The sequence below is a fragment of the Ramularia collo-cygni genome (genome assembly GCF_900074925.1).
Source record: "Ramularia collo-cygni strain URUG2 genome assembly, contig: RCC_scaffold07, whole genome shotgun sequence".
Classification (NCBI taxonomy): Eukaryota; Fungi; Ascomycota; class Dothideomycetes; order Mycosphaerellales; family Mycosphaerellaceae; genus Ramularia; species Ramularia collo-cygni.
In genome coordinates, this window is record NW_019716261.1 from 927,580 (window position 1) to 955,045 (window position 27,466).

The window sequence follows — 27,466 nt, forward strand, 5'->3', positions numbered from 1 at the left end:
ACTTGGATCCGCCACAGAAAGGTTCTAGAAGCGGTGGTGGCCGAGTCATCACAGTACGGACTGCCGCGTTCAGAACAATGTCAGACACGCTATGCCCAGTATTTTGCATCGCAAAGCTACCAATTGAGGTATGTAGTAGTATCAATGATGTAGGACTAGCATACACGTCTGACGAATTCACAGCTTATCAACGAATTCTTCAAAGAAGCCAATCAAGCAGCCGAAGACCATTGCTACGAGGAACCAGTAGGACATCTGATGGATGACTTCCAACGGTTTACCCAAAGTTCCCGGGGAGAGCGCGACGACATGTCCAATCGACGAGCAAGCGTTAAARGACAACCCGTTCCTCAATAAGACAGTTGCACAAGTCATCGATTGGGCTCAAACCCACCTGCATCCCGAGCGTAGTCTTCTCATCAACGACCAGGCTATTATACTCGACGATCGCACCGCACGAGATAGGACTTGTCTCCTTGTATCGGCAAAGGAGTGCTGTCGCGAACCGATCCCTGGACTGAAGGAAGCACCAGATGCCTGGATTATGATACGCTCAGACTTTGAGTCCTCCATTGTCACTATCATGGCCAAGGCGACGGGCGTGGCTGGTGATGACCATTTCGAGCCACTTCGTAAAGAGGGACACGATGGTGTTGTTTTGCGCATTCGCGAGATCTACGCCAAGGATAGCTGAAGCAGATATGAGAGATTGGCGCAGATTGACTAGTTGGTAGCTCTGTAGTTCAAGCTACAAAGCAGTCGACGTAMTTGGGAAGATTTGCTCCGGGAAGTGCTCATAGCACGAGTGAAGAACGTGGAAGTTCGCGTAGAGAATCTGGCATGCGCACATGCGCCCAGATGCTAAAAGCTGAAGACCGAGCTTTTTGGCCGTGCTCACCCTCCAACTTAGTTTTCAATACTCTCACGGCTGGTGGTGAATAATAGCATGGCGGCTACTAGGGGTAGAGTGTAAAAGTGTTCCGAAGCCGCGATGAGACACAAGGTGGCCACTACCGATCGAGGCGTGTAAAGGACAAAGGTAATGAATAGCAAAGTCAGCTTTTTGCGAGCCCGAGCCCGTCTTATCGTTCTGTATGGCTGGCTGCTGTAGTGATGTTTCGAGAGCTTGAAGTGTGTATATCCAATGTCATCGAGGCAATCCTAACGGAAAGAAATTTTTCATGGCGATTAATCCATTCACACATCATCTTCAGGCTTCCGAAGAACCCGTCGATAGAGCGTCCCCATCCTTCTCCTCCACCACAAAGAACTCTGCCTTCGCATGCAAAGCAATCGCTTGCTGCTGCTGCCTAGCCACGCTCGCCAGAAAACCAGTCCGATTGTTTCCCGTCGATGCACGAATGGCGTCTTGGTGAGTCGATCCTGTAGATGTATCACCATTGCCAGTCCGTTCCAGCCATCTCCACAGTGGAGGGACGTCGACGAAATACACCGTTATGAGAATCACCATTAAAGTGAAAGGCGCGGCCGAGGCCCAGAAGACCCACTGGTTGAGTTGCATATTGCGGACGTCGGAAGTATTCATGCCAAAGACGCTGGAGACGAAGGATAAAGGGAGGAAGATGATGGTGATGATGGTGAAGACGACCGTGGCATTGTCCCTCCAATCCTGCACGTTGGAGACTTGCGCTGTTGCCTGCGAAAGATTGTCGTCAGTTGTGATTGATCGCATTCATATAATTTGGTATTTTGCGAACACACCTCGGTCTGAAGCTGGTTCAGCATCCCGTGGAGCTGCTGTATATTGCTGTTCTGGAGCTTCATACTTTCCGGAAGGGCTTTGAATACGGCTAGTCGTGGATGTGGCGAGAGAACATCATGCTCGTCCGGATTTGTCTCGTCCTCTGCAGGCCATACAATGTCAACAAGCTTCTCCAGTACATCGATCTGCTGCGTTTGTAGGAGAGAGAACGCGTTTAATTCATGGCGCAGATTTCTTATGCGGTCGAGAGGCTCTCGACTTGGATCCCCGGTCAATATGTTCGACTCCTAACAGGAAGGTCAACACTCCGACTTCAGGTAACCCCAAGGTGTTGTAGTACTTACAAGGTCGGTGACGTATTGGTTATACATATCCAGAGCGTCCTGATCACCAAGGACTGGTCTCCAAAGGATTTGTGGCAGGACAAGCGCCATGAGATCTATTGGAAAAGCTGCAGCTTTCCATTGTATCTGGGCTCTCGAGTTGGCGTTCAAAAGAGCTTCGAAACCACTGACTAGCTGCGTCCATGCGGAGTCTGCATGGTGTTCGACTTTGCTCCATCCATACTGGTTATAGAGTACGTTGCGGGCAGCAGCGTGCTCCCAGCCCAGTCTCGTCAGTCGTTCTGCACATTCGTCGAACTTCTTGCGAAGCATGTCTGTCTGTTGCTGATGTGCTGAAGCATCATCTTCTGGTCGTTTACATGTCCACATGAAGTCAGTCATAATACCGCAACATCTTTTGACTTCGGCGTATGCATAAGCCTCCTCGTCGTGCGTGACTCTTTCGGCCACAGAGTTCTTTCTTCGTGCGATCTCGCTCTTCACGGCTGGCAAAAGGTCATTCAAGTCTGTGATCGCTCGGGCCGCCAATACAAGTGCAGAGACAACATGCTTGAGTGTATTCCGAAGTCCCTGGGAAGTACGCCCCTGCACGCGACCGAGAGTACCGCTGTTGACGGAGTAGAGCTCAAACTCCCGTGCGCAGCTGAATAACCGCCTGAAAGCCTGTCTCAACTTCCGGATGGCGAAAGCGCAATTTGCATGTTCCGCAGAAGCCATGGTCTTATCGAGTGCTTTGACTAGCATGATGACTGCTGTCAATAGCTTTTCATGCTCTGCCTCCAGTTCGTCGTCGGCGGAGCTCGGCAGGTAGATATTCAGGAGACCCCTCAGACCGCTCAGAAGGTCAGCATATAGCCAGCCGTCCAGTTGAATAGTTTGTATCTCTTCTTCGCCAGTGCCACCATGGCGTCCGACGACAAATTGACAGCCCAAGGCTTCGAAAACGTCGAAAATCTCGCCAGTTTCCGCGAAGTTTAAAGGGATTCCAGATCGTGTGGTAGCGCCACTATTGCACCATTCTGATAGGACATCGTTGTATTCCGAGGTCGTGAGGCCTTTGAGAGACTCGTAAAGTAGGTATTCGTCGAAAAGACTCGCCAAAGAAGGCATAGACATATCGACGGAAAGCCGCTTGGCGGGCTCCCCCGTCTTGACCGGGCCAGGCTTCGCCCGTGCCTGTAAATGCGGTTTGATGAAGAGGGCTTCACGAGTTGAGGCTTGGATATGTTTGCGGGTCAAGGCCGAGGGAGTCGCAACGTGGGTCTCACGGCCATCCTTATCATCTGCGCTTCTTGCCTCCTTAACATGGTTGCGCGTTGATGTTGGCTCCATCCCGTCTTTTAGCCTACCAGATGACTCTTGCATCCCCTGGATGCTCACATTGTCAACGACCGTAGGCTCTGTTAGCTCGCCAGTCGTGGAGCTAGTTTGCTCGGGATCGATACTCGCAGTGTCACCACTCTCGTCACCAGAACTGCGGGTGTGGGTGTGTTTGATGAAACACCTTTCACCTAGCGCCGCGTAAAGTGCAGCTGTCGCCGGTGCTTCTTGACTGATCATATCAGTGCCGTGCTCCCTTCAATCTGTTAGCATACGCCCGTGGCGACCATTCTGCCAGACAACAGACCTTTTCTTCATTACGAGGTACAGAGGGCACGTCTTGGATCTTTCCACTACGTCGGGCCATTGATGTGGGAAAACTTCAGCACCATCCTCAAGGATAGCGAAATCGTCGGCGAAGTTGGTGGTATAGCTGGAGAAATGGGCCGCAAGGTCCTGCATGCTTTAGCTTGAGAATAATGGCGACGACGCAGTTGCCTGTATCCGTGACTTACCAAATATGTGGAACAATCGTCTTGCTCCAGCAGCCATGTGTTTTTGTCGTGAGTTTTTAGGCGAATGCTCAAGACTTTGTGCTTTGGTGGTCGCTCATTTGTTGTTGCCGGTTTCTGGAGCATGTCGCCGTAGAGTTCGTTTTCAGCGAGCGTGGAGCAAGTGATGATCAGATCTAAAAGATGTTTCAGCGCCTACCGAGGAGGAGGAGGGGGTATTCAGGTAGCTACCATGATTGATCACAAGAAACCAGACCTGTGAGAGATACAAATATCGCTGGTCTCGGTGTGGGAGCATCTGACATGCAACTTGTTTCAGATCTCGTCGACTGTTGTTCCTCGGATTGAGTGATTGGAAMAGCGTACGGGCGGGATGACCGATGCTGGAGTGCTTGTTACTTGGAGTATCGGGGGGACCACCGGGCCAGAGCCTTGAGAGTATTGGGGAGAGTTTCAGCCTGGCTTCGGTCTGATGGCCATGCGGACGCAAATCGTAGAACGGGACGCAAGCAAAGACCATGCCAGTGTCATAGGTGTCTACTGAGTGGCAGAATTCTTCCATGTAAGGGATTGAGTTGCTGTGGTGTGGCAGCTTCTCGTATAGCCGTTGTACATCCTGGAAATGAGACTCGACTTGCCATCGTGCGTTTCGCAGCTCTGGGGTCCGGAGCACTTCGTACTATGTGCCATCAGCTTACGCTCATGATGTCCTTTTCCGTGCAATGAGTACCTTGAATTTTTCGAAGTCCATAGTTTCTTGTTGAAAGTGCCTATCACAGTCACCTCAGCTAGTACACTCATCATCCTTCTACAGTTTACACCTACCGAACATGGAACAGCGCCTGTGCGCTGGCGATATTAGCACTCGGGACCATTACCAGCTTTGGTGGATTGACGCTTGTCTCCTGGAGTAAATCTCCATAGGTAGAGTGTATCACTCTTTTGAGGGCCCCATGAGGTGCTGTGTACCGCAACCTTGATGAGGCAGAACTCATTGAGGAGGTTATAGACGACCTTGTTGAGAAGGCTGTATCTTCGTCTCCATCGAACAAAAGCGGTGGGATAGGTGACGGGGTTGCCGTAGAAGTGAATGTATTTTGTTGTTCGTCTTTGCACAGTTTCTGGAACCAAGGTGTTCTTAAGAGAGCCCGTCTCATCGTTGGGCTTTCCGGAGTGACGCGGGCTGCTGGCTTCGTACCACCAATCCCGTGTGGCCTGGTTCCGTCGCCGGTAGATCAAGGATTCGCCTTGGGGCTCCAGGTTGACATATCTGCTATCAACACGTTGGCCCTCTGGTTGGGGCTCCAGATTGACATTTTCGCTTTTTGTGGGGCGGCCTCCACGGAGCCTTTTCGAATGTTCAAAAAGGATCTCGGTTTCTGCCGGGTCCATCTCTTGTTTGACTATGATGTAACTCGGGTCGGACTAGAGGTTGGTGGTAAGCTCTGGTGTCGAGAACAGACCGCTCCAACAGCACAGCTTGGAGGAAACTCACCTGATCGTATTCCCACGGCAGCTGATAATACCTCAAAGTCTCCAACTCTATGTACTCCAATTTGATCTTGGGATAAACGGGATCGCGTGGCTGTGGATGTACTCCCGGGTTGGCAGGTTGACCATCTTGGCGTTTTTTTGGCATCCTCCTCGATGGATTTTCGGGCTTGCTTCTGGTCCGCCATTACCATTATGTCGATGGTTTTCTCAGTGTAACCCAGATTCCGTAGCCGTCTAGACCCTCATCTCGGCCTGAAAAGCTTGCTCCGGATCTTCAGTAGCCGCTTCAGGTTGTGGTTTCTGCCCGCTGTCCTGCTCTGCTGGCGTATCTTTGGGATTTGTCTCGCGGTCGCCAATGGAAGCGGATTCGGGACGACGAAGAAGTCCACTTGATGGTTCTTCTGCCTGAGGCTTGCGAACACTCTCTTCGCCTTCTGTCAGTCCAGCTTCGGCGCCAGGCAGTGTTGGACCATCATCGGATTTGTCTGCCACATCCTCAACCGTAGCATAGCATGATTTCGGCCGCGCTTTCCCACTCGCGTTCGAGCGAGAAAAGCGCGGGCCGTTGCCCGTTCTTTTGGAGCCGGAGACGTTGTTGATGTTCGGAATGCATCCAGTACCAACTCTGCCTTTTGCCGATCTGGATGGCCGTCGGGTAAGATGGCACTCGTCTCACCAACACGAACATCTTGGCGGCCCTGTTGTGCACCAGGATAGTCGCTGAACTCGGCTCTATCCCGCAGCTGGAGAAGTTTGCGGCTTGGGCGACGAACGAAGGCGTATTGTCTCCTCTGTCTTTCGGCATCGTTTCGCCGCTCGAACTTGTAGAACATTTCGTCTCCTCCTCCGTTTCCCTCCGCGCCCAAGGTCAATGATGGCTGCAGTTGTATATTTTGCAGGCCGTGCGGCTGAACAGCTCCCCAACGCAACGAAGGTGGAAGACTCGAGCCATACATAACGCTTTTGCAATTCCGATGGCCCATTTGTTGCTGCTTGACTTGTCATGTTTGCGAGGTGTGGCTGCGATAGATACCTAACTTACGCAATACCGCAACTGAGACTGGACTGTCTGGACTAACTAACAAACAAAAGTTGCAGAGGAAGGGCGGGCTGAGAATGAGAATGAGCTGAGATGCCATCGGGCGCCTTACAATTAATTCCATGCATTGTCGATCAATCCTGCAATGTCGATCCAATCCTCCACGTCCACTGCCGCCGTCATCTCGCTGAACGGTGCGCAGGCCTAAGGTAGGTACCTTGTGCTAGACATGCATGGTACAGTAATCACATCTGTGCTTGTCATCGTCATGAAGGATGGAGCGAAGAACACCAAAGGCGTCTGGAAGTGCGCCAAAGCCGACCTGCCAAGCAAGCAAGCATCATCAGGAGGTTGACACGCCGCCGCTGATGAACATTTGTGATGATAAGGTGCGATGAGGATGACATATGTGACTGTCATCAATGCTTGTCAGGCGTGGTGGTGATAAACTAAGAAAGAGAAGGAAGAATGGAGAGGAAGTCAAGGTCGGCCGATGCCCCGGCCGCCAAGGACGGAGCTCTTCTACACAACGTCCCAAGTAGGTAGGTATCAAGGACGACATCGCATTCAGAATTAAGGTATTCTTCCCGACCGTTCGACCGTTCTTTGCTTATTGTTTCTAATTAACAGACTGTGGACTGATAATGTTCAGGGCAAAATAACAAGGATGAGGTATTTGATCTGATCCTGCTTGCATCGGATCTAGGGCTGGACAGCCATCTCCACCTGCACCGAGCAAAAATGAGGGCAAAAGAACAGCCATCTCCACCTGCACCCTAGCAGGAATCAAAAATCAAAAAAGAAATGTACATTCAACATTTGGGATTCCCCAGTGGTCACCCACCTGAGTACTGATCAAACGATTACATGGTTCAATAGGCCAGAGCGGACGGGATGGCTTGCTTTCATGCATCTATGGTCGAATGTGCTCAGAAACGAGCAAAACCGGCATATCATGATGTAAATATCGGGCTCTTCTGTCGATTTCTTCCTTTCGCCTTCTCTCCCCCTTTCTCCTTCTCCTTTTTTCTCCCATTAGTAGATATAACGAAAATTCAAGTTCTCCCTATCAGTCATATCCGCAAAAGCGGTTCCAGCAAGATCTCTTCCCTCAAGCCCTCCCTCCTTCTTGCATACTCTGAACAACATCCCGTCTCTTATTTTCCCTCGCCAGAAGAAATCTCAACAAGACAATGATACAGAATTCGATCAAGTGCGAAACAATCATACTCCAGATCCCAAGTTCGTATCGCGGCGCCTGCGAGCTGAGATAAAAAAAAAGGGTCCGGCGATATTTCCCGTACAGTACCCGAGAAACAGCACGGCATTTGTCAGGACTTTTTTGGTATGGCCTGCTGTATTGGCGGTTGTGAGGGAGAGGATCATGCAGAAGGAGGCGTTGTAAAACCCAGTTAAATAATATGCTGACCAATCTTCCAGCCATGTTGTCTTCGGAAAGATAGCGCAGGCCGAAGGAGCCGGCGATGTTTGGGAGGAGGAAGATGAGGATGAAGTAGCAGCGTGTTTGTTTGCCGTTTCGCGCCATGTAGTCGTTTAGGTAGACGCATGTGAGGATGGCGATTGCGATGATGAAGCCATAGGGTACTTGCATGAGGGTTGTGACGAGCGTGGAGAAGCCGAAGCCTAGGTTTTAGGTCAGTCGTGTGTGTAAATTGCCCACGGGTGATCTGGATGACGCGGAATGGTATGCCTCCAGCGTCTCCTCGATGTGCTCTCGAACGTACCCTTTATGATGATGGTTCCTGATTAAAGGAGAGAGTCAGCGTGTGTCATACAGGCAAAAATTGTCAGCATGTTATTGAAGTTGGACATACCGAAGTTAGATATACCCCCATTCGGGACGTTGCAGACTATGCCCAGGAGGAAGAACTGGAGAAGGTAGTTCAGTAAATGCTGTGTTCAAACGAGCGTTGAAGACTTACCAGATAAAGCTTGTAGTCACAAAGGGCTTCGTACACTTGATAGCTGCGAACGCGGTCAGTTGTCTCCTATTGTCATGGCCCTGATAAACATACGACTTGAAGCTAAGACGGACATCAGCAAGTACTCCTCTATAAGTTTGACAGGGGCTTCAACATACCTTTTGTTCTCAACACCAGTCTGATCTTCTCTCATCCTCTCCACAGCAATCTGTTTCTCACGTTGAGAAAGCCCCTTGGCCGTAACCGGGCTATCAGGAAGGAGAATATAAATGACGACTCCCCAAACGCAGCACAAAGCACCAATAATCAAAAAACTCAAATTTCCAAGACGGCAGACTTCCCTTGATATTCCCAATCCCATACCCCAACAATCCACCAAGCGCAATCCCAAAACCATTCGCCGTATACCACAGACCCATGCGAATAGGCTGTTGTCGACGAGTATACCACATCGCAGTAACCAGCATGAACGCCGGATCTGCCACAGCCTCCGCAGCACCCGCGAGAGCTCGAAGAGCTGCGAGGGCTGCGAAGTTTGGGGCAGCGGCCTGGAGCATCAAGAAGGCTCCCCATAGGAAGATGTTGAAGCCCAAATATCGTCCGACTGGAAGGCGTTGAAGAAGGAAATTCGTAGGCAAGGCCCAAGCGAGAAATCCAAAGTAGAAGATACTTGATAGCCAGGAATATTCCGCTCCGACGAGATTGAGATCTTCCCGAATACCGAAGATGGCGGCGTAGCTTAGTGTGGTCTTGTCGATGTAGAAGAATGCATAGCAGACGGCCTGGAAATGTTGATCTTAGTCCACACTCTTGCTCGCTTCTTTGCAAGACTTACCAGATATGGCAATATCATCATGTCTATCTTCCTCACCACTCGACGCTCTTCAGCTGGATCTATAGGCTCTCTGACCTCCTCGGGTGAGCTGAAGAGTGCTTGGGCAACATCGCCACCGCCGGACTTGGGATGCTTCCATTTCGATACATGATCCATCGATGCCGTCTCTTGATGCACGGCGGAATGTTTGTCCTCCGATCCGGTGGGCGGAGTTTCTACAGATGTGGGCGATACAATACTGTCAGCATGACTTGCGCTGCGCCTGAAGAGACCCATCTTGAGAAGTCAAACGACTTGTGTGGACAAACTGATGAACGGTCACGTTCAACAAGGCTTGAGAACAGTAGGATGATGTGGACACAATCATCTGCTTTAGTAAATACTCATGCTGTTCAATTCACCGGGCCAACTATACATCGAATGCCCGACAGCGGGTCTCTCAGAGGTAGTGACCCTCGCCCTAACAAACGCTCCATGTCCTCGAATTCTGTCAACTCCTCGCACCCCCAACCCCGCATTCATATGCGACTGTCTCCACTCAATCCCTCGAATTCGAAAGTGATCGACATTGTCGGTTGAAACTTCAGCGGGGTCGCACACCCAGGCTGAAGTATTAGGCGGCAGCAGCGTATCAGGCGCTTTCCACTCTCAGTAGAATGGCGGTACGTGCTGCTGTATTCTACACCTCCAGGTCCAGTCCGAGTTGACTCTTCAGCATACGTGGGCTGCACCTGCCAATATCGCTGCTGCAGCACTGCAACAGAGCAACATCGTCCTGTCAAGCATTTTGAGCGAAGTCTTGGCGCAGGATAAACTTTCTTCCGTCGAGAGACCAGGATACCAAGAGTTCAAAGTGTTGGAGATCGCCAAACTGTACTACTACAGTACAGCCTTAGTGGGAACATGCTTCGGCGCTTTGGTAGCTTTGGATAGACCAACAGTAGCAGCATCGGGAGTAAGTCTAGATCTCGATGCTCGACTCTCGGACATTTCCGAATGATTTCCGTGAAAATGCCGCCAGTTCCCGACGGGTCTAGTTTCGGCAGTCGAACAGTACACTGCTACGCCAAGGGCAGAGCGACTCGGCGTCGGGGACTTGCCAAAGAGCTTGTCCTGGTATGCTCGGATCTGTACGGAGCTCAACAGCGACTAGGCCGCGGAAAGCCTACGCGCGTCGCTTGTTGCTCGCGGCGTAAGATTCCAGCGCCGAATGGTCCACACTAGCCTCACGGTATCGTTTCTGCCCGTGACCAGATACGTATGCGTTGGTGAATGCATTTTGCCACATCACTGGCGTTACAGTGGGCAGGGTAGGCGTCGTATTTTGCGCGATGGAGCTGCCATTGACAGATATTGGTTGTGTGCCATAGCCGATATTTGAACCTCCTGGCGAGTGCTGGTTGGGCATCATAGGGGCCGAGGTGGGCGCCATATGTCGGGAGTTCGGTGGTGTCGCCTGTGGCGGAGGTGGTGCGCCTCCAAAAGCTGCATTCCATTGCTGGAAGATCCCTGAGGGATCCCACACCGGAGTGTGCGACTCATTGCTTATGACCGGCTCCAATTCGAAGCCAATTTGTGGTCCAGATGTCACCTGATTAATGGAATGGGGCGGATACGTGTGCGTTGAGACATCGTAGCCGCCGGTTTGATAAGGCATGACTGGCCTGTTTATCCCGTGGCCGACTCCATTGCCAAAGCTGGGACCAAACTCGCTGTCTGGTGTCATGTGCTTTGGCACAGCATGATCCACTACATCAGACCATGCGGGAGCGTTGAACATCGGGGCACTTGTAGGACCGGAGTGTGTGCTAGACGGCGTCGAGTGATCGTCCATTCTTGGACTTCGCAGACCGAGCGTCGGCTTCAGCTCAAAGGGCAATGAAGTGTCGGCACTGAACGCTTCGCGCAACGCATTGATTTGCGCTTGCATCTCCGGTGCGGAAGACTCCAGGCAGTGCTCGAGAACACGCATGTGGCGGGTAAAGTAAAGGCGAGCCTGCGAGTTGAGTAACGGATCAGGTGAAGTGATGGCGGCCTGTCGAGATTGTCAGCACGTTGCATCTGCTCTTCTTGTGGAGTGGGTTACTCACCAAATGTAACATGGTGCATGTTAGCACACAATAGATCGTGAAATTGACACCCCGAATCATGAATTGCAGTCCATGGAACCCAAAGTCCCGATACAGTGCCTCTTGTATCCGACACATGAGGMCTGCAGACACTAGACATATGTCAAGCTGGGTCCTGAAGTCGGGGTTCCCTTGTTCCAACAATGCTTGAAGCTGGGGCCGGTGGTGCATGATGACAACCAGATGGTGATAGCAATGAAGGTCCGCAACAAAGTGATTCCCACCGAGCCACGGCGGGCTGCCATCATCCGGGTACTGGATCTGGAAGTCGGCCGGTAGGTTCTTCAGCCAATTGGGGAGGTCTTCATTGTGGCGAACGAATTCGGGATCAAGCGCCCAGTCTTTCTTGTATCGCCTGATCGTTTGCCAGAGGACATTGGTGATCTTGATGTTGCGCACGGACTGTGCCATGAACGTGCTACGCCTCGAAGATTGGTGTTCGAATGCATCCACATCATTCGAGGACATCGGCAGATCAACCTGAACAGTGTCGACCTCCACCGAAAAGTCGTTTCTCCCCTGCGGAGCACCAACGAGAATCTCCAGAACAAACAGGGACTGCCATACTCTAGTCCTGAGCATGCACTCTTGCTTGCTGAGAGGGCATGTGTTCTGCAGTCTATGCTGGTCACAATGCTCGTGAAGCTTGAGKTCAAATCCCATGGAGATCATATACTTCGTATCCATCCAGGAACGGTAATAATAGCCTCGCTTGGAAATACTCTCCCTCGCCTTCATAAGGATAATCATCGCTTGGATAGTGCTTAACCGTGGGACGTCTTTGAACCCTTCTTCGTGCCTCGATGCCAGCGCGAGCCATCTACGTGATTCAACGGTCTCTTCGAGATATCTCGCCACACAAGCAAACATGGCCTCCAACAGCAGTGGCGATATGGTTGACCGAGCAYTCCGCCATTGGTGATAGAAAGCAGCTCGGTTGAGAACAGGGCAGTACGAGTGAATGTGCTCGAAAAAGTAGCCAAAGTAGTCYAGAGCACGCTCCTCGGACGGCATCATTTCTGGTGGAATCCGCACCGTCTTGTCGGTCAGGACCGAAGCCGGCAAGACGACTTCCACCTCTTCGAAGGCGGGCGCATCTGCCGACAGCTGTGTTTGATTGGTAATGTACGGTGCGGCAGATGTAATGTCAATCTGCAAGTCGCCCATTTGGCTGGACAGTTGCCGTACAGATGACTCAATTTCCTGTGTGTCCCCGCTAGAGCTGCCCGAGGCCACGGTCTGGGAACGGATAAAGTTTTGGGGTTGACTGCCCTGGTCATAAACGGAAGGAGATATATTAGGGGCGAAATAACCATCATCCGAGTAGGCCGCATCCAGGCGGGCGCCCGTACCCGGCGTCCGTTGATACGACTGATGTTCAAATGGAGTCGAGGTCGAGATTGGCGTGGAAATGGCAGGCGGCACAGCAGGAACCCACYCATGGACCATGTGAGGCTGCGAGGTCATGGCAATTGGCGGTTTGCTTTCTGTCGGGCTCGTGAGCGGAAACGTGGTGTTTTGGAATGAAAACTGCTGATGTCCGGTGTTGCTGTCGGGAATCTGCTGGTCGTCGTCCTGGTCGAGGGTGGGCGGGATACATTTCAGCTTCAAGCGGACACAAGCTCCACACGGCCACGGCCCATTTTGCAGGGCTCCGTCACAGCGAATCTTGCGTTTACGACACCCGTCACAGGCCCGCATCACCTTTAGCCGTTTATGCCGATTGTACTCGTCGACAAAGACATATTGCTTGGTGTGAGCGGGCGCCGCCGCCGGCGGGTGTTCCATGGTGGTCCGAATGGCAATAATCTGGCCTGGCCTGGCCTGTTGGAGCTGAGGAGACGGGAGCGGGCGAGTGCTTGGCACAACAACGGAGCACACCTCAATGTCCAGTACGGGCGGGCAGGTCCGGCGGTGGTGGAGGAAGGAATGGTAGGGTAGGGTAGGGTAGGGTACAGCAGTAGTAAGAAGCCTCTTCAACTCCAGCGGCGCTCCATCCCAGCTATGTGTAGGCTACGGATCTCAAGAAATGTCGGACCCCGGAACMCAAGCGCTCAACTTTGTGAGCGAAGGAGGAGGTAAGGTAGGTAGGTTAGGTAGGTTAGGTAGGTACCGTGAGCCAGGATTGCTCATCGGACGAATGATTCAAAAAGGGCAGAAGCGCGCGCGGTTGGCGAGTGTTGGAGATGAAAGGTGCACAAATCCATGCGAAACATGGCACCCCACACCCAAGATCCGCAGAGCTCGGTTTGAGGCACAGAAAGCAAAAAAGCCCGCCCGCCTTGCTTGCATGATCCCGCCGCTGCCCTGCCTGCATCCCAAAGTCAGTGCAGGTCGCATGCGCGGGACAGGGTCTCGCTCGGTTCAATCGGGTATAGGACAGTATCGGTGGCGCTGCGCTGCCACTGCTCTTTGCAAATTGCGAACGATTCCTTTGAAACGGCAAATCCGCATCACACACTCCGCATCCCTGTCCCTCTGTCTACACGCCAAGCGACGCCAGCATCGGTGAAGGGCATCGTCCGGCAGCACTCTGCGCTCATTCTGGAAGATTCACCTCAGACGACGGGCGGCATTTCGAGGGTGAAGATTCATCCATTCATACCCAACATCATCACCCCTTCATAAAGATCGCGCCATCGTTGGTGCCACTCCAAGCTCTGCAGGCCCCGGCGCATTGATTCGGATCCCACACTACGCCGCGACCCGATAGTCGGCCGACAGCTCTGAGGAATCGCAAGCTTTCGCCTTCATCAGTAGACGCCTGTTTGCTGCCACTGTACTACGTATATCGACCTCTCCGCCCCAGCAAGGATTGTCGACATCGACAACACGCCACACCCGCCATGGACGCCGGACTGGACAACGCTAATCCCACCATCAAGAACCCCTTCGACCTGCCCTCTCGCCCTTCGGCAAAGGGCCTCTCGAAGCCCCAGGGACTGTTCGATGCCTTGGCACCTGCGTATTCCACGCTGACGGACCCACTCTCCTCGCCAGAATCGCTCTCCGACCTGTCCGACAGCGACGATGAGCGCGAGGAGATTGACGAGCAGGAAGTCTACGACCTCATCTCAACCATCACTGACCCCGAGCACCCTCTATCTCTGGGATCCCTGGGAGTCGTGAACCTGGATGACATCAAGATCTTCCCGCCTTCATCTCCACGATCCCGCATTAGTTCAGTGCAAGTGCTGATAACACCCACCACCTCGGCGTGTTCCTTGACCACAGTCATCGGACTGGGTGTCAAGGTCAGACTGGTCAATGCCCTGCCTCCGCGTTTCCGCGTGGACGTGCGCATCAAAGAGGGCACGTCCTCTTCTGCAGACGAGGCCAWCAAGCAGCTGGGCGACAAGGAACGCGTTGCCGCTGCCATGGAGAACGCCAACCTGATCAAAATGGTCAACCACATGCTTTCCTCGTGCGAGCAGTAAATGATTGCATCTCGTGTTCCTGCATGAACTGCTAGCGCGGGGTGGAGAAGCATTCCCGACCAACACTGCACTGTGCACACACATCAGCTGTGAGCAGGCAGCTGCATGCACTTGTGCTTCCATCACGACCATGCATAGATCTTCACGAATGGCACCTGGGCATAACTTAGAGGTGTGGAGCATGCGCGTACAACAATGCTTGGTAATCTCCCTCATGCTACCCAAGGTTAAGCCGGGGCCGATGTCCGAGGCAGCTTTGGACGAGCACATGCAAAATCCGGTCGCTGCTGTCGCTAAAACACCACGACCTTGACGGACCGACTGCGGTCGAGCTCTCGGCGAGCCCCGATCGTAATGATCCTTGTACGACTGACGAATATGGTCAAGTGTGCTTCAGACAAGGACGAGGCATGATGTTAGCTTAAGGTTGAATATCCAGGCATCGTGATGATTGTCCCAATGTATGACGCTCAAATTGTCCCCATACGCTATGTAAATATGCCCAGACGATGAACCCTGGCTCCGATACCCATGCACATGCAATGCTGTCAATTTCCTCGCTTCGCCGCCGCGCTCAGCGTATAATTCGCTACCAAACAAAAAGGTGACACTTTTTACCCCTAGGGTCGGGGTGCTGCAGCTGCGGACGGCGGTGCGACCGACTGACTTGCTTCTCCTGCCTGTCCAAACTGTCCATTCCAATTTTGATCCGCCATGGCCTTGCTTGCTCCTTCGGGTGGAGAATATGCCGGGGGAGGTGGCGCGTGTTGGTAGTAGGCTGGTGGCACTTCCTGCTGTGCAGGAGGGTATGCGTACATGGGGTAGCCTTGTGGTGGCGGCGCATTCTGATAGTATTGCGGCTGTCGATACCGGCTCTTGACCATCCATCGGTGGTAGGATAGGGGTTGGAGGCCCTTCTTCATCCGCTTGCGCGCGTGCAGATAGCCTCCGAGGAAGAAGAGTAGGAGGGCGGTGAGGATCACGAACACTATCACATAGCGGACAGTGTAGCCAGTCTGTGAGCGTCTCTGTCAGATCTGAACTCGCATTGACGCATTGAAAGTGTAGAGTACATACATCCGACCAATACCAGCTATCGTTGTAGTCGTCGTAGTCATCATCTCTCTTCAACATGGCGGCAACTTGAGGCGCCATGATGATATGGATCGGTCGCCCCAATGGCCTGACTGTGATGAAGCGGCTTCGTGAAAGTTGCGACTACGCCTATGGGGCCGCCACACGAAGCTCGAGCTTTGTGAGCCTCTGTTGTAGGGATGCGCGGGTCTCAGATGCAGATATTTCGAGTCGAGCCTAGAGGGCGATGTAGTAGAGTGCGGGGTCCAATGAGAGCAGGCGGTGATCGTGCAGGCGTGGAGTTGGTGTGATGTGATGCTGGTGTTGACAAGTCGATCCCTAGGATGGCGTTGCTTGCTGTTGCTGACACTGTTGATATGGTGCCGGAGCTAAGGGTTACTCCGTGCGCCGAACCTTGCCAAAATAAGCACCCGACGATCACGATCCTACACCTCACTTTGTTGCAACAAGTGTGCCTAAGATGTCACCAATCTTTCAATAATTGGAGCGTGGACTGTTTGATCATTATTGGACTCTCATTGATTGATAGAATACTCCATGAATCTCTGGAAGATGCGCCTCCTACTTCCCATTCAAGAGAGAGATTAGACCCTGATGAACCTCGAGGACCTGAAAGATAACGGGACATGGTGCAATTCGTCATTCTGCAATTCACATCAGACTGGAGCGGCCTCTTTCTGACAATCGCAGACAATCGAAGACTTCGGTGCTAAGCTTGTGGAATCCTAGGAGGACCGCGCCGTGCTCTTCTCCGGCATTGTCTCGCTGGCGGTCTATCAATGGCATACATCGCAGATTCCTGGGGTCACTGGGTCACGGCCTCATATCATTATGGCAATTTTGATCTGGCTACCAGATCTCCCTGCTAGAGGGGCGATCAAGACGTAGAGTTGAGTTGTCCGAATGACAACACTTCCGCCCTTAGTGCCTTTGCACCAATTGACCGGACTAGATCAGCAATGGTCCGGTAGAGCGCCTCCAACATATTTCACAGCTTACTTGCGCGACACCTCGCTATCCTCCGGGCCGCGCTAAGCAAGCCATATTTCTCGATCTCATCTCTCCTCGATCCCCCGGGTGTTGCCAGACATCCTGGAACAACACGCAGCATTCCCATGCTTCTCGATTGGAGGAAGAAACTCGTCCATGAAATTTAGACTTTGTGTGATTGTTTTCAATCTACCTGCATGAATGCCCAAATGCCGGCCTGGACCTGGAAATCGTAACCTGTTACGAGATTACGAGATGTCACAGAAGACGCATGGAAGAAGCCTATTTCTTGACGTGGGGTGAATTGAGCTACTTCCAAATTCACGTGGAGCATACCGACACCGGGAACTGGGTTGGAGTATTCTCAGAGATCGAGGACCTCGTACAGCGTGTTGAGGCAGGCATTGGAGTTGCATGACTAGAGAATAGACCGTTGGCCTCCCAGCCTCCCTGCAGCATGCTCGTCTCCGCTAGAGGGGATAAGAACCCTGCTAGTTCATGCCTTTCCCATGCATCGAGATGATGTACAGGAATCATCGGCAAGAATTCATGTCCAGGAGAATCCGATTCCATCACCTCGCTTACGTTCGGCATTCACTAGCTTGAAGCGTATCGTTGAAGTCGGGCAGCAGGWGATTTCCGGGTACATGAGTAGCACAAAGCGGAGAACGAGGTTCAAGAGCAGGACTTGATCATGCATATTGTTGCAGCTTCAGTGACAATCTCAAGATTGTCACAGTTTCCAAGGACCTCGCCTCGCTGGCGATTTATTGAAACCGTGCAATTGAGGGCATGTGCATGGACTTCAGCTCATCACATCACAGATACGATCCTCCAGAAAACTTTCCCGAGAAATCAGCTGCCTTGTTGAGCATTTCCTTCTTCTGAACAGAAGACATGCGTCCTCCATGTCCCATATCCTTCTCACGGTCAAATGCTCGCTTGCTAGGGTCGTCCTCGGGCTCCGTGTCCTTTGTGGCTTGTTTATGCTGCTCCATAAGTGATGGCCCTCGCGACTTGTCCACATGCTCCTTGATCTTGCGATGAGCGTCATGTTCACTCGCGGCCTTGGTGGATTGTGGGCGTGCTCCACTACTGGGTGCTCCAATCCCCATCATCTCATCTGCTAGACGTTTGCGTTTCTGCTCGGGTGTCTCATGCCAGGTTGAACTATCGTCTGCTCCGGGATTCGTTGCTCGTGCGCCTTTGCCCGAGTTGAACGCTTTGGGTCTTTGTATCGAAGGGTCCATTCTCGCGGCGAGGTCGTCTTGCTTCGGAGGCATCGTCATCCAGTCGTCTCTCTTTGGCTTTGCAGTTGTTGCCGCATCAGTGTCGGCGAAAGCGCTGCCGCCATTGTCTGTTACTTCGCCGGTGCCCTGCTTCTTTCAGCAATTGTCCCGTATCTCTTCCTCGAATGTCAGTAAAACTCACGTCGTCACCAGTGGGCAGTGAAGGTCCAAAGTCGTCATCGTCGCTGCTTTCATCTTCACCTGCGTCTGCTGGCTCTAATGGTCTCTCCTCCAAAGGTGCAGGAGGCATCGCTGGTCCTATAACCTTCCGCCGCTTTTCTGGCCCATCTGGACTCTGTGACCGTTTTGCGCCGGAGGTTGTGGTGGACGTCTGTGAGGCCTGTTCTTCTTGCTGTCTCTTTCGCTTCGCGAGCAAGTGTGGTGGAAGCTCTGCGCCTATTCCCGACATATCTTGAATGCAGTTGTGGGGCGTGAAAAGTGTTGTAGTGATGGGAACAAGGTAAAGACGAAGCGGCGAGATTGAGTTGAGCTCGGGACGGCGATCCGACGGAGCTCCCACGTCAGGACAGTCTCACATGCTACACACCAGCAAAGTGCTCTCAAGCCAATTCCTGTCACCGTGATCTCGAGCCTTTTTAATCTTCCCAGAGACTGATCATGTGATGGTGCAGAATCCTTGAATCCGGTCTGCGGCGCGTACAATCTGGCTTGCCGCGTAWTTCCGAAGCTCGTGACCCACTCAACAGGACCAAGAGCACTGCACCAGCTTGGAGGAGCCCTGGCGACCGAAGTGCAATAGAATAAGCAATGCGCGTGGGAAGAGATTCTCGATGAGCTCTACCGCGAGAGCAGGCCAGGATGGCAGTAATGATGAGGATGGAGAGGATGACGAATCGGTGCTCAGCGACGAGGGATTTCCGACGGTAGAAGAGGGAGGACAGGAAGATGGCGTGGAGTATGGGGACTTCATTGAGCCTGCTATGCCCGGCGTTGAACGGGACGAGGAGGACGGGGTACTGCCAGCGGCTGGTGAGGGCGAGGCCATGGTTGGAGCGGATGCCGGCGAGGACGACATGCATCTCAGCAGGCAACAAGACGGACTACTGGAGGGAGAAGGCGACGATTCTGGCCCGGCCACCCCACTGGCGACGAGTCCGCTTGCTAGTCTGCAAGACTCCGGTTCCATCCCGGACGACACTCCATCTCTACGCGGATCGTGGGCCTCGTCCCCAGCTCGTGGAGCGTCTCCACTGGCTCGAAGAGGAGTGTCTCGAACTCCCTCGAGCGCTCTACAACCTTTCGAGCGCCGCTTCGAGACTAGATTGTCCGTATCACCATCAGCATCTCCCAGGGCACAGTCGCCAGCATTTCTCAGTCCGCATTCGAGACAGATATCGCTCTCTTCCAGACTATCTGGCATGTCCTCACAGGGCTCCGAAGCAGATTCAGAGACTCCTCAGGCGCCCTGGGATGTTATACGATGGACAAAACTCCGGAAAATCACAGCTCAGGTATTCTCAGAAGCCGGCAAGCGGAACTTTGGCCGTCCCACCTGCATAGCCGTATCTGCTCTCATAGCCATCGGCACTTCCAAAGGTCTTGTTCTGGGCTTCGACTATCATCAAACTTTGAAGATCATCATCGGACAGGGCACAAAGGCGACCGAGTGCGGATCAATAACTGCTCTTGCTATTGCTGCAGACTATTCCACCATCGCCAGCGGGCACGCGAATGGATCAGTATTCACCTGGGAGATCAACAAACCGGCAAGACCCTTTTTACACATTCCACCCATCGACAGGAGCGCCTTGCAGGAATCACAGCATCCTGATGGTCATGTTAGTAATTGCGCCATCCTTCACATTGGCTTCCTCGGCACAAGACATACAGCCCTTGTATCAGCTGATGCTGGTGGTATGGCGTTTTCTCATCTTGCCACTCGCGGTTTGGGTGCTGTTACCAGGTCAATCAAGACCACCCGGTTGCTTGGAAGGTACCCAGCGACCAACCCTCAAGTTGAGACGACCCGGAAACCCAGTTCTGTTCTCGCTTTCTCGCCACTTCCTCTCGGCAACGTCGAGCAGGCTACTGATGGTATGGGGTTGACTGCGCTACTTACTCCTTATCTGCTTGTGATAGTATCTACTACGCCCATCGCACAGACACAGCACAAGGCCTCACGTCCCAAGGAAGTGTCGCCTCATAGCACCCTCAGCGGATGTCTGSCATGGTTTCCCGCCGTCAAGCTGAAAAGCTCCAACGTCGATGCTGACAGGAGCAATTCTGATACCAAGCTCGTCTATTGCTGGTCCAACGTGCTCACGGTGTTGGATGTGAAGATCGTCGAGAATGACACCTCAATAGACCCGCAGAAACCTCCGAGTCTAGAGTTCCACGCACGGAGCCGATGGCGTGCGGATGAGGCTATAGTAGCCGTGCAGTGGCTTGGAAGATCTGTTCTGGGCATCCTGACAATCAGCCAACGACTTTTGATTGTGGAAGATGGCACCTTGCAAGTTACAGACTCGATCGACCTACTGCACCGGCATATTTACCACCAGGATCCATTCTCGCATCAACTACACGCTGTGATTGAACAGCTGAACTCAGACGACCCGTCGATGCATGGCGTCGTCGCGGATGCGTTCTACATGAGCTTTCGGGTGTACAAAGGAAGGACCTTTCTTCTTGGCTTCAACGATTTGACGGTAGGCACTCTGTCAAACTGGGCGGACAGGCTTGTGGCCATGATGGAAACTGGAGATCACATCGCGGCAATCAGACTTGCCACCGAATACTACACGGGAGGTGCTAACAACGTGACCATTGGTCTGCCTGAAAATGATCGTGCACGGCATACACTAGTAAAGGAGAGGCTACTTGCCATCATCTCAGCTTCGCTGAATTATACATTCTCCCAACAGGACAGTGCGCGAGAGACGAGGCTGCGGGAGCTGGCCGAAGTCTGCTTCGAGGCTTGTGTAAGTACGCAAGATCTGGATTATCTTTTCGCAGATGTCTTTGACTGGTTCCAAGAAGCAGACGAAGAGTCGGTTTTCATCTCCACGTTGGAACCATATGTCCTGGACGGAGAGGTCAAAATGCTACCGCCGGAAGTGGTAAAGGCCGTGGTTGCCCACTTCATTGGGGAGAATCAGGCGGCGCGGCTGGAAGAGCTACTCTGTCGATTAGACCCGCATGCCTTTGACCTGGACCAAGACACAACGCTCTGTCGGCAGCATAGCCTGTACGATGCACTGATTTATATATGGACACAAGCCATTGGCGACTATGTCACGCCATTGATCGATTTGCTCGCCCTGGTCAAATTGCTCGAGGGTAATGAAGATGAAGATTTGATCGAACATCCATTCTACGAGTCGACTGTGAAGGTGTTCCCCTACCTGGCTTATTCGTTGACTGGTCGAAGATATCCAAGCGGAGTTCTCGCAGATGATCACGAAGCACTCCGAGCGAAAGGCGATCTGTACGAATATCTCTTCGCGGGAAGTCCAATGGCATGGCCGCCCGGTAGTAATAAAGTCTTTCGAACTGCCAGCAAAGCAGATGAAGAGCCGGCATTTCCTTACTTGGATCTGCTGTTGCAATTCGATGCTGCGAGCTTCATGAGCATGCTCAACGAAGCATTTGAGGATTCGTATCTCAATGAAGCAGATGACGACTCAAGTCCGAGCGGTGTTCCTCCGCTGAATGGGATATCAAGCCGGAAGAAGAGCCGGCAACAGATCATCGAGATCATGCTAGACGTCATGCGTCAAGGCGACTTCAGCCTAGAGCAAGTCATCTATCTCGACATGTTTGTCGCACGCAGCTTGCCAAAGTATCCGGRCCAGCTCATACTTTCCGGAACACTGCTGAATGGCGTCCTGCAACGCCTTTGCAATCCCCCGTCACAGACCTTGCGAGACGATTGTCAACTGAGCGTGGAGTACTTGCTGTCCGCATATCACCCTTCAAACATACCCGCTCTGATCAAAGACCTCATTGACGCCAAATTCTACCGGATACTGAAGTCTGTCTACCGCGGCGAGCGCATGTTTACAGAGCTCCTCGAGACTCACTTTGCAGATCCTGAGGATAAGCAGAGCGTTTTCGACTGCATTACACAATGTTTACGTCCAAGCACGGCTCTGTCCGAGAAACAGGTACAGGCTATCAAGCGAGTAATCACAACACACATCCAGGAGCTGACCGATGTGAGCACCGTCTCAACATCTCGCACGCTAGCGGTCTCTGCTCCTGATTTACTGCAAGAAAGCGTGGATGCATTGCCCGATTCGCACCAACAGTTCATATTCCTGAGAGCTATGCTAGAACCAACCTTGCTTCGAGAGAACCACGCTATCGATTCACCAGTATCGACAGAGCAGGGCTCCAAATTCACAGAACAATACGTACAGCTCCTGTGTAAACACGATCCTGTTCATGTTGCGGACTACATCAAGATGTTACCATCCAGTAATTTGCGGCTTGATCGAGTTCTGCCAGCCATGGAAGAGAGTGGAGTCATCGATGCTGCAGTGGCGTTACTCGCACGGGATGGCCTGGCTCGTGATGCTATGGAGCGACTTGCTATACATATCCAGAGCCTCCAGCAAGCTCTGGTCGGCCTGGTCAACACCGCAGCGTCAAATCCGGACGTCACTGCTTCGCAGGAAACTTCGGATGACCTTGTCGAGGATCTGGAAAAATACACAAAAGTCGGTATCTGGTTGTGTCAGTCTCAAAGTGCCATCGTGGAGCGAAAGCCACGACCGAGAACAAACCTTGCTTGGACCATCCAGGAGGACGATCTCGACTTGGACGAATATCTTTGGCTAAATCTGGTCGACACTGTGGTCCAGGCTAGTCAAGAGGTCACAAGTGCGCTGAGGAATTTTGATGAACATGCCAGCGAGTATGGGAGCGATCGATTCAAGACTTCCAAGCTCATCTCATCACTAAGATCCAACACACAGCAAGCTTTCACTTCATTGCTGGCGGCAACAGCAACACCGGGTTCTGGGTTGAAGGTTTCCGATGCTAATCACAGCAAGCAGCCAGCAGACCACCTTGCCTTCTTGCGTGTCCTAAGAGCATTTCTCACACGAGCTGCGAGGACTGCTCCATCTTTGGCTGAACTGCGGGCTGTCCTATCAGACATATTCTCAGCCTACACATTCGAGCAGGGAGTTCTATCATTAGCGAACGAGCTCCTCGGTTCAGATGTCTTTAGCGATATCCAAGAAGCAAACAGCCTTCGACAGCGCGGCTGGCGACCACGAACTCAAGCCTGTGAGCGATGTAGGAKACGGGCGTGGGGACCAGGTACCGGGGAAATCGTGTATGAGCAATGGCTTATACGAGAACAAGAGCGTGAGGCGGGAAAGGCACGGAAAATTCTAGAGCAGAGTGGTGGAGAGGAGGCGAGACGTCTTTCCAGGGGTAAAGCCAAGGCTTCGCCTACGACAGCTACCGAGAGCAGTATGAGTGACAGTGGGGATACTAGGCGGTTGGCACTGGTGGTGTTTGCATGCCGACACGTCTTCCATCGCGTGTGCCTCGATGAAGAATATCGAGATGGAAAGCCGTCGAAACGAGAGACGTATAGATGTCCGCTTTGTATAGAATCCGCATGAATTTAGCGATCAGTCGAGCGCATTCAGCTTCTGACATTATTCTGCTCCTCTATTGCAAGGGGTGCTCTATGCTCACATGCAATGCAACCTCATGTGTGCTCGGACCGAATGTCTGGATCACTCATCCTGCAGGATGCAGCTCAAATATGAACATCAGCCCCAACCTAATCCACTCACTACCTTATCTTCCACAAAGCTTACATCCCTCCCAAAGAAACATCCTTCAAAAGTCACACATAATGGCCCAAACACAAATATCCAACCCAAACCCCTTCGAGCCAACCCAAACTCCAACACCCAACAACAACCCCAACCCACGAGACCAAAAACTCGCCTCCGAATTAGAATGGCTCTCATCCGCAGGAATAATCGCCGTAAACTCAAGAGACTGGTCCCTAACCTCCCCCCAAATGCGCAAATCCCTCGAACATCTCGCCTGGGATTTCCGCGCCCACCACGACAATTTCCCGCGAAGTCTAACCTTTGAAGAAAATATGGCTTCGAGTCGTCATCTCGCCGAACAAGATCCCTCATTTCATTTGGAAATTGTGCACATGTCGACGATTATTCAGGAGAATCGGATGGAGGCTAGTGTGTGGATTGAAATGGATGTTACGGGGGTAAGTCCTGGGGTCGTTATGAAGGGGTTTAGTGAGTTGAAGTGGAGGTTGAGTGGGGAGGATGGGAAGTGGTATTGTTATAGGCATTTGGGTATGAGGGGGAGTTTGATGAGTGGGGGGATGATGTGATTTTCTTGGGAGGTGTTTCTGGGGGTTTCTTGCTATTGCTTCTTCACACTCTCGCGAGTGTTTAAGATTTCATCGTTGTTGTGGACAGGACGAAGAAGTTGCAGCTGCTGCGGTGGAAATTGTGTATCAAGCTCCGAATCTCAAAAAAGGGGGCGGCAGAGACAGGCAGTTGAGAGATTTCACTCAATGGCGATAGCGAGGTGTTATGAATACATCGGTGTTGAGTCTGCTGTAGTCCTCAATGCGTGCTCACGACCAGCCGAGCCGACATTGATGCAAGATGTATAAATAGGGTTAGGGTTGGGGTAGTGACATGAGGGCACAACATCCTCCATCGTAATCACACACGATATTACTAGCGCCTGCGGACATTCTTCCAGCATCTGGCCACGGCTTGGAAGAGAATGGTGTTCGTGGGAGGCACATGGCGGTTTGACATTTTTTGCTATTCCCGTTGTGAAACTTTCGACGTGTTGGCAGTTTGGATGAAACACTGCAGACAGAGACACAAAATGCACTGATGAAAGTCATTGAATCTATAACGAAAGTCCCTTTTTACAACGCCTCATACCCCCAAAACATCGCTCAAAGATCTCCTGTTCCAAGCGTCCCATATGCCTCTGACCCCCTCGCCTGCTGATGCCTTTTGCGGCAATGCTCCTTCATCTTATCTCCACGACGATTTCTATGCAAACAGCTATCGCACGCATACACCACACCGATCTTATGGACACTCGCCATGTGTCGCTTGAGATCGGCAGACCGGCGGCAGGGAGTTCCGCAATCATCGCACGTGAAGACCTTTGACCGCTGCTCGGCTCTATACTTGGAAATCTGACTGACGTGCTTTTCAATCTCCCTTTTTGGGGGAACATCTTTTCCGTTTCCTCTCCCATTCAAGGGATAAATAGGGCGCTCCGCCGCGTGATTCGTGGTGTTGTGCATGCCTGGGTTCTCCTCCCACGTTGGGAGAACTTGAGAGTCGGGTGACGTGCTTTGCGATGCATACATAGGGTACTGCATATTCTGATTCACCAGAGCCAGGTTGCTAGAAAGCAGGGTGGTGTGACAATTCAATTTCCCGGATCCTTTAAGAATCAGTCCTGAACATCGTAGATTAATAAAAGCATTGACGAACTCTCGGCTGAGGATCCCTCAATAAGCCCGTCACCCATCCWCGAGCCGCAGCCCGCCGTGTCGGACAAGGTACAGGCATCGCGGTTGAAAGACTTGGATAGACCAATGAGCTGCTCGTCAGGATAAGTGTTGGAGCCTGCAAGCTGGTCGCTAGAGCAGCTTTCGAAAGTCTGGAGTGCAGCTTGATACCTATGCTACTGTCAATGGTGGAACCCAGCTCATAGCATTCCAGAGACCATCGTACCACAAGTCTTCGGGGTCTTCTCCAAGAGAAGAGAAGTCTTCAATGAGATCTGAGCTGAGTGGACTAAGGGTATCAAGATCTGAATAGGAGAGAGTTTGAGATGGTGTGTATGACATGACCACAATATGAGAGATACAAAGGCAAGTAGCCAGACAATATCGAGGCTGGGATGCCTGGTTAAGATACGGTTGTACGTATAACGCCCTCGAAAGGGCAACACTTACTGAGGCTGGCGGGCGGCCACTCACTGTCGTGGCCTGAAAATTCAGGGAAGCGAGTGGCCAGAGCCAGAGCGAACCCCGGCGAGATCTCGAATGCCACAGGCCAATATATCGCGTTGTTGCTCGAGGGTGACGTTGCGGACAGAGGGCGGCGTATGTAACGACTGCCAAGAGAAAGAGGGCGGCCATTGACGTGCAAACTGGGAGCGGCGGAGCCGTTCTATCCGCGGTGTGTGTAGGCAGTGCAAAAATGCGAGGCCGCCCTCATGCGTTGCTCCGCCCGGGATGAAAAGGTAAGAGAGCAAGTGTAGCCTGAGGTTGGAGGCCGCCGCCAGTATCAAGTCGCTTTGAGATCTCGATGCTTGGCACATCGAAGGATCGTGAATCGTGACTTGGGATCAGCTGGCGGCTTCGCTACTTTTGCTTCTACTTGACAAGTCAAACAAGGGGAAAGTGACAGACAGCTCGAGTTGCTACTGTCGGCCCATGTTCCAGAGTTGTGTCGCGTTGAGTGTATGGCATTCAAGCGTGGCTCAGCGTGGATCTTGCTCTGCTTGCGCATGAAACTCCTCCGACGTGTCGATCGGCGACGGTGGGAGCAACAATGGTGATCTCGCGTCAATCCCAAGCGGAGATGGCATGTTGGGCAGCAAGGCAACTCGTTTGGGAGTCGAGAGTGCCGTGGGAAGTATTGATCCGAAGAAGGTCGAAACAAGAGCGCAATTCCAGCGCAAAACGAGGGGTGGAAATTTGGCAATTGTGCAAGAGAACAAGCAGACATCCATCATCTGTGTGGAATCCAGCGATTGATTGTAAAAGGACAGCCGCGAACTCATATACTTTACTGTCTTTCCCAGCACATGAGATGATATATGGCGGAACTTGCATTTTTGGCTTCGTAGGAGCTTCCCTCACCGGTGAGGATGGATGCGCTACACCCTCATTCAGCTCGTATCGCGCTTCGAAATCAGCAGACGCGCCAAGGAGGATGCGCTAGAAAAACGGGCGAAGAAGAACCGCACGGGTCTTGCGAGGGCGACCTTTGCAAGTCCAGACTGCCAGCCTTGCGATGCATGTTTACGCAAGGCTGCAGTAGTCATGCTGCTCCACGGGGCGGCCTCCTCAGCCCTGGTCACCGGTCTTCTGATGACCCTTCCCATCATGAGTCGCCGAGCATTCCTTCAAGAGGCTGCTCGAAAGTTGCGTGTGAGGAGGAAGAGAGAACGAAGGAGGTGGGAGGTCGACGACTTTACGGAGTAAGCTCGGGCCGTTGCACGCCATCACATGACGACAATGCCGATTCACTCATGTGTGTTTAATCTATCTGCTCTACCTTGATCCCAAATGTACACTTGCTATGCAAAT

The 27,466-nt window shown here is 52.3% G+C and overlaps 11 protein-coding genes; 4 read left to right on the plus strand and 7 right to left on the minus strand.

The window, feature by feature from the left end:
- Positions 1-262: 262 nt before the first annotated feature.
- Positions 263-694, plus strand: RCC_05313 (uncharacterized protein; the record flags this gene model as incomplete). Its single annotated transcript, XM_023770584.1, has 1 exon — positions 263-694. The coding sequence occupies one exon, from the start codon at positions 263-265 to the stop codon at positions 692-694; it is 432 nt and encodes a 143-aa protein (XP_023626352.1).
- A 516-nt stretch (positions 695-1,210) lies between these two features.
- Positions 1,211-5,056, minus strand: RCC_05314 (uncharacterized protein; the record flags this gene model as incomplete). XM_023770585.1 has 8 exons in its annotated part: positions 1,211-1,657; positions 1,723-2,010; positions 2,068-3,643; positions 3,695-3,843; positions 3,903-4,075; positions 4,131-4,578; positions 4,630-4,669; positions 4,725-5,056. 8 exons carry the CDS (start codon positions 5,054-5,056, stop codon positions 1,211-1,213), a joined length of 3,453 nt encoding a protein of 1,150 aa, XP_023626353.1.
- A 774-nt stretch (positions 5,057-5,830) lies between these two features.
- Positions 5,831-6,226, minus strand: RCC_05315 (uncharacterized protein; the record flags this gene model as incomplete). The annotated part of the gene is made up of 1 exon (XM_023770586.1): positions 5,831-6,226. One exon carries the CDS (start codon positions 6,224-6,226, stop codon positions 5,831-5,833), a length of 396 nt encoding a protein of 131 aa, XP_023626354.1.
- A 1,317-nt stretch (positions 6,227-7,543) lies between these two features.
- RCC_05316 (related to MFS allantoate transporter) lies at positions 7,544-9,486 on the minus strand (the record flags this gene model as incomplete). XM_023770587.1 has 8 exons in its annotated part: positions 7,544-8,076; positions 8,178-8,195; positions 8,268-8,322; positions 8,376-8,418; positions 8,469-8,477; positions 8,534-8,623; positions 8,739-9,157; positions 9,211-9,486. 8 exons carry the CDS (start codon positions 9,484-9,486, stop codon positions 7,544-7,546), a joined length of 1,443 nt encoding a protein of 480 aa, XP_023626355.1.
- Positions 9,487-10,375: 889 nt separating this feature from the next.
- RCC_05317 (related to Cutinase transcription factor 1 alpha) lies at positions 10,376-13,127 on the minus strand (the record flags this gene model as incomplete). XM_023770588.1 has 2 exons in its annotated part: positions 10,376-11,245; positions 11,301-13,127. 2 exons carry the CDS (start codon positions 13,125-13,127, stop codon positions 10,376-10,378), a joined length of 2,697 nt encoding a protein of 898 aa, XP_023626356.1.
- A 1,058-nt stretch (positions 13,128-14,185) lies between these two features.
- Positions 14,186-14,776, plus strand: RCC_05318 (related to protein FAM96B; the record flags this gene model as incomplete). The annotated part of the gene is made up of 1 exon (XM_023770589.1): positions 14,186-14,776. One exon carries the CDS (start codon positions 14,186-14,188, stop codon positions 14,774-14,776), a length of 591 nt encoding a protein of 196 aa, XP_023626357.1.
- A 620-nt stretch (positions 14,777-15,396) lies between these two features.
- Positions 15,397-15,931, minus strand: RCC_05319 (uncharacterized protein; the record flags this gene model as incomplete). XM_023770590.1 has 2 exons in its annotated part: positions 15,397-15,792; positions 15,854-15,931. 2 exons carry the CDS (start codon positions 15,929-15,931, stop codon positions 15,397-15,399), a joined length of 474 nt encoding a protein of 157 aa, XP_023626358.1.
- Positions 15,932-17,679: 1,748 nt separating this feature from the next.
- On the minus strand, positions 17,680-18,559 carry RCC_05320 (uncharacterized protein; the record flags this gene model as incomplete). XM_023770591.1 has 2 exons in its annotated part: positions 17,680-18,237; positions 18,293-18,559. 2 exons carry the CDS (start codon positions 18,557-18,559, stop codon positions 17,680-17,682), a joined length of 825 nt encoding a protein of 274 aa, XP_023626359.1.
- A 382-nt stretch (positions 18,560-18,941) lies between these two features.
- Positions 18,942-23,750, plus strand: RCC_05321 (related to VPS8-vacuolar sorting protein, 134 kD; the record flags this gene model as incomplete). The annotated part of the gene is made up of 1 exon (XM_023770592.1): positions 18,942-23,750. The coding sequence occupies one exon, from the start codon at positions 18,942-18,944 to the stop codon at positions 23,748-23,750; it is 4,809 nt and encodes a 1,602-aa protein (XP_023626360.1).
- Positions 23,751-25,084: 1,334 nt separating this feature from the next.
- RCC_05322 (uncharacterized protein) lies at positions 25,085-25,996 on the minus strand (the record flags this gene model as incomplete). XM_023770593.1 has 3 exons in its annotated part: positions 25,085-25,587; positions 25,638-25,825; positions 25,881-25,996. The coding sequence occupies 3 exons, from the start codon at positions 25,994-25,996 to the stop codon at positions 25,085-25,087; spliced, it is 807 nt and encodes a 268-aa protein (XP_023626361.1).
- Positions 25,997-27,028: 1,032 nt separating this feature from the next.
- RCC_05323 (uncharacterized protein) lies at positions 27,029-27,361 on the plus strand (the record flags this gene model as incomplete). Its single annotated transcript, XM_023770594.1, has 1 exon — positions 27,029-27,361. One exon carries the CDS (start codon positions 27,029-27,031, stop codon positions 27,359-27,361), a length of 333 nt encoding a protein of 110 aa, XP_023626362.1.
- Positions 27,362-27,466: the final 105 nt, after the last annotated feature.